This window comes from Papaver somniferum, chromosome 4 (genome assembly GCF_003573695.1).
Source record: "Papaver somniferum cultivar HN1 chromosome 4, ASM357369v1, whole genome shotgun sequence".
Lineage (NCBI taxonomy): Eukaryota > Viridiplantae > Streptophyta > Magnoliopsida > Ranunculales > Papaveraceae > Papaver > Papaver somniferum.
In genome coordinates, this window is record NC_039361.1 from 31,361,063 (window position 1) to 31,365,647 (window position 4,585).

Here is a 4,585-nt window from a genome sequence, read left to right on the forward strand (position 1 = left end):
TATTTTCTTTTCACAAATCAATTGAAAGATCGGTTCAGAACTGACAATCGTCCAGAATCCCCATTTAATAGGAACACTTCCAAAGGATAATACAATGATGAATAAGACGATGATGATATGAACCTAGGAGTGGGTTGCAAAATTTTGCTACCTTTCGCGCATTGAATGGAAAAAAGACGGGGTCCAATTCGCATCTGCCACACCTGCATGAGCATTCCACTTTAAATTTCTGAACATTGTAATGATTCTTTTGCAGTTTCTTCTTAAGTCTACACTTCTAGATAGGTAAGTAACAGGAGTTGCAAGCATTAAAAGAGGTGAAGATTGTGGGGAACCAACTTGAAGCGAAGGCTGTAGCTATAACTAAGATATTCCCAAACCCAAAACCAAATTTATTAAGAAATGACCAACTTAAGCCTGAAAAAGGGTCCAGTTGAGCTGAACGGCCTCCAAGCACATATCACATTCCCAGCCTAAGCATATGACAGATTTTTTTATGACAGAGCAGATACTATACGCAGTTGGAGGTGCCAGGTAGAGAAAGAATGGATCACTAGTGCACAGAATAAATTCAATTTTCTAATGAGGTCAAAGGTAAAGTGACACCTAGAAATTAAGAAACTGCTCAGTTCCTACATACCATCAAAATGAAGAGTACGAAAATATAGTAAGAAAATACAGATACCTCAATTATTCCTTTCCGAGGTGCGTGAATAGCAAGACACAAACAATAATCACTCTTTGAGTATTCATGATAAGCCGAACTAGATGATGCTTTATCTTTTCCAAATTGCATCTCCATGAAAAGACAACAAGCATCGCGGTATCCCTGAAAGTTTGATAAGAAAGCCAAATATCAAGAAGAGTTTTAGAGACCTTCCAGGGGCTTTTTTAGAAGAGTTTTTGCGAGATACCTTCCAAATTCGAACAACAACAAGTGCCTGCGTATCTAGTAACAATATACGACCAAGAGAATCAGTTATGGCAGCTAATGAACCACTAGGTGATAGAGTTAGCTTTTCTCCTTTTCTTGGGTGATCTTTCAAACAAGTCAGAACAGATGCTGCAACCATTTAAAGTGAAAAAAATCAGCATATCACACATAGATAATAGGATAAGAAAATATGATAAACCAAACAACAACAAACAGAGAACAACTATAGTGCTAACAATAAGGAAACGTTGCCATTTTACACCTTACACAATTATTAATCTCATACAGGACTCTGTTTACGACGCTAGAAATTTCTAAAGAAGAAAAAGGAAGAAACAGAAACATAACTGATAAAACATATAACTGGTGAATAAAGCTTGGTTTCAGGCATAGCTGAGCATAGAGTCTCAGTACAACAGATCCGTGTGTTGAGAAAACTGTGTGAACTTTGCCATGACCACTCATATTTTATTCTCACACATTTACACTGAATAAGTAGCTGCATTGATGCCTTAGCTAACTTTGGTGGACTAAGGTCCCTGATCTTTTAGGTTCTGTTATTAGCCACGAAACACTGAGTTTACCTTTCTATAGATCCAAATGATGTAACTTTAATTTTCATAAAAAGGAAAAAGAAAAAAACGAGACACAGCCAATACACCCTTTAACTGGTTGGAATAGAGCTCATGTTCAAGCATAGATGTATGTAGAGCAGCAATGTAGCATGGTAATAGAATTGTGGGTTAAGAAAACTGTAAGAACTTAGCAACGACCAACCATTCATTTTTATTCTCACACATTTACACAGAAAAAAGTACCTGTACTAATGCCTTGGCTAAGTTTGGTGGACTAAGGTGATGCAGGGGATTCTAAGAAACCCATCTTAAGGTCTAAGGTATCTAATATTTTAGTTTTGTTATTGGTCATGAAAACACGAGTTTACCTCTTTCTAGATTTAACGGATGTAAATTTTCTTTTTCTAGTATATTACTTTTTTTTTGTATCTTCTAACAAATTTTGCCATCATATATAGAAATAAATTAGGGTGGTAAGGAGCAATATTCAACTGATAAAGAGTGACTTCACCTCTAGCGAATGACTGGGGCTTCACTTCTGACTTCTTTGGTGAAGCTTTCTTACTACTCCATATCATACTAGAGAAGGAAGATATTGTTGAAAATGCAACAGGAACAACCTTTGACAAAATAGCTCCAACTAAAGACCTGCTTCTGTCTTCTGAAAGCCTGAAATTGAGAGCGATTAATCCACCCGATCTAACTATAAGACATCAATCAGGCATCACACTAGATCAAGGAACAATCTATGCGTCGGAAAAAATTCAGCAATAAAAATCTAAAAGTACAAGTGCAGTAGCAGTCACCTATATGCTGAAATGACAGTATCTTCTCCAATAGTTACAGCACAATAAAACCGCTCACTTGACTGCCCACAATAAAAGCAGCTGAATTCAAATACCAGAATAGCTTCAGAAAGTCCGCACGACAGTGATCAATCAAAGGGCTAGGAATGGATGGTGGTGGGAAGTATATTACAGGTAAACAAAGTAACGGATCACAAAGTAGGAAAGTTAGTCTTTAAAGATTCACGATGTAATAGGAGTTGCAACAACCTGAGCTACTCAATCCCTACATTCATGCATTTTTAAAAACCTGTCCCACAAGCACCATTCTTTGTACAATATACAGTATGTTTTCATTTCTACAAACATGTATATTAGTTTAGCTTTCATAAGAGCAATTCACCTGAACTTCCATCAATGGAGGCGGCATTAGTCCAGTTATAGATGCATCAGCGCACGATCCATATTTGCTAACATTCCATAGCTGGTGGGTTATTCTTCCGTAAGAGTTCGCAAGGTCCTCTCCATTTTGTGTCTTTTGCTCCCACATTTGTGAATGTGTGTCTTGAGACCACTTTTGAAGCATTTTCTACACATTCAAAAGTAGCATGACTGTTAGCTAGTCTCGTAAAGCAACTAAAAGTCATAATACAGTAATCAAGGAATGTTGAATAGGTCGCAATCCACCATAACAAGTGTAATGTTTGAGCTAGAAACTCTTTTAATGGTGAAAGCTGGTATATTCATTCAGTTTCTAAGAGGTTTGGGTTCATTAAGTTTTCATGGAAGACAGTAGATAGTATCAATAGCCAACCATCTAGTATGGTTTAATTCTCCTACATTTCTGTAGGTTTAGATGATTATATTATTCAGACCATATTACCATTAACTTGGTTCTTATAGACGAAAATTACAATTTATGACAACAGAAAATGCACAATGTACAACAACTTGTCAACTTGATCTAAAATCTAAACTAGTTAGAATACATACCCAAAGGTCTGATCCATCAAAACGTGCAATGACATCAGACATAACAACACAAAGCTCTTCTGAGGAAGCATCCTCTGATAGAAGACTCTTAGTTGATCGTACTCGCAACCGCAGTATCCGTCCAGGATATATCATCTAAACAACACACAAACAACAACTTTAGTATTCTCCTAACCCTAACTTACAAATTAGATCGAAAAAATACATCAATTTGGGGAATTAGGTTCAATTGCATAAGAAATGAACAACAATTAGATATACCTGTTCATGAACCAGATCACCCCTTAATGAGTAAATCAAAAGATACCCATTAGAAGTACCAATAGCAAGAACTTTTATATCATCAAATACAAGCCATTGAATAGCTGTGATTTCACCTTGTAGAGATGGGATTAATGAAGGACGGATCTTAAGTTTGTTTATTGAAGAAGGATCATTAGAATCTTGATTATTCCAATCAAGGATTAGAATTAGAGATTGATTAGAAAGGGCTAGACAATGAGTATCAAGAGCTGAGAGAAGGGTTGGATCATTAACTAACCAACCTTCTTTTCCTGCTCCTAATTCTGTTAAATCTTCACAAGCTATACAACCTAAATCTGTTAAGTGGGATCTTCTCGCCATTGATGGATGTTTAATTCATCGAAAGACAGAATTTGCAGACACGAGGAGGAGGAAGAAGAATGTGCAGAGGTTAAGGAAGACAAGAAGATGCAACTTTTCAGTCGAGAGATGTTTAATGTTTCGTCAAGAGATGCTACTCGTGCCAATTATTATCCGTTGGATCGGCGATTGTTTTACCGAGGAGACGTCTCTTTATGAAGGGAGACTTGGCTTAGTATGACCGGTCCCGCAAGTGAGCATAATGATTGTGCATCACAAAGTTGTAGGCCAAGTCAGTATCCAGCCGTAATGGCGCAATGCAAAGCTATAATAGCGCAACGAAGCCATACTGTATAGAAGATAGTAGTTATATTCAACAAATTGGTAATTATTTTCATCTTCTCCATTGAATTCTTTTAACCATCTTCTTATTTTCTACCCGGATTTTAATTTAGTTTAAGATCCGGGTAGATTTATCTACGTAATATATATCTAAATAAAACAAATTGCATCATAGCAATTGGTGTTGTAGATAGTTTTTATTTCTGATTACGTATGGCAAGCATTGCCATTACGGTTTCTCATACCTCCTGGAGGACTTTCGATTTCATTCAATCTTTCATTCAACCTTCTGCGAATATGATGATCAAAGATTACAGATTTCGATGAAGAACTTGGGCATATTACTTCTTTTA

The 4,585-nt window shown here is 36.5% G+C and overlaps 1 protein-coding gene across 1 annotated transcript; it reads right to left on the reverse strand.

Annotated features, from left to right (window-relative positions):
• On the reverse strand, positions 1 to 4,054 carry LOC113275070 (rab3 GTPase-activating protein non-catalytic subunit-like). The gene is made up of 8 exons (XM_026524506.1): positions 3,549 to 4,054; positions 3,288 to 3,422; positions 2,698 to 2,883; positions 2,316 to 2,377; positions 2,021 to 2,178; positions 915 to 1,063; positions 686 to 829; positions 1 to 203 (listed from the first exon to the last, which is right to left on the reverse strand). Exons 1-8 carry the CDS (start codon positions 3,909 to 3,911, stop codon positions 18 to 20), a joined length of 1,383 nt encoding a protein of 460 aa, XP_026380291.1. The 5' UTR covers positions 3,912 to 4,054; the 3' UTR covers positions 1 to 17.
• Between the last annotated feature and the right edge of the window lie 531 nt (positions 4,055 to 4,585).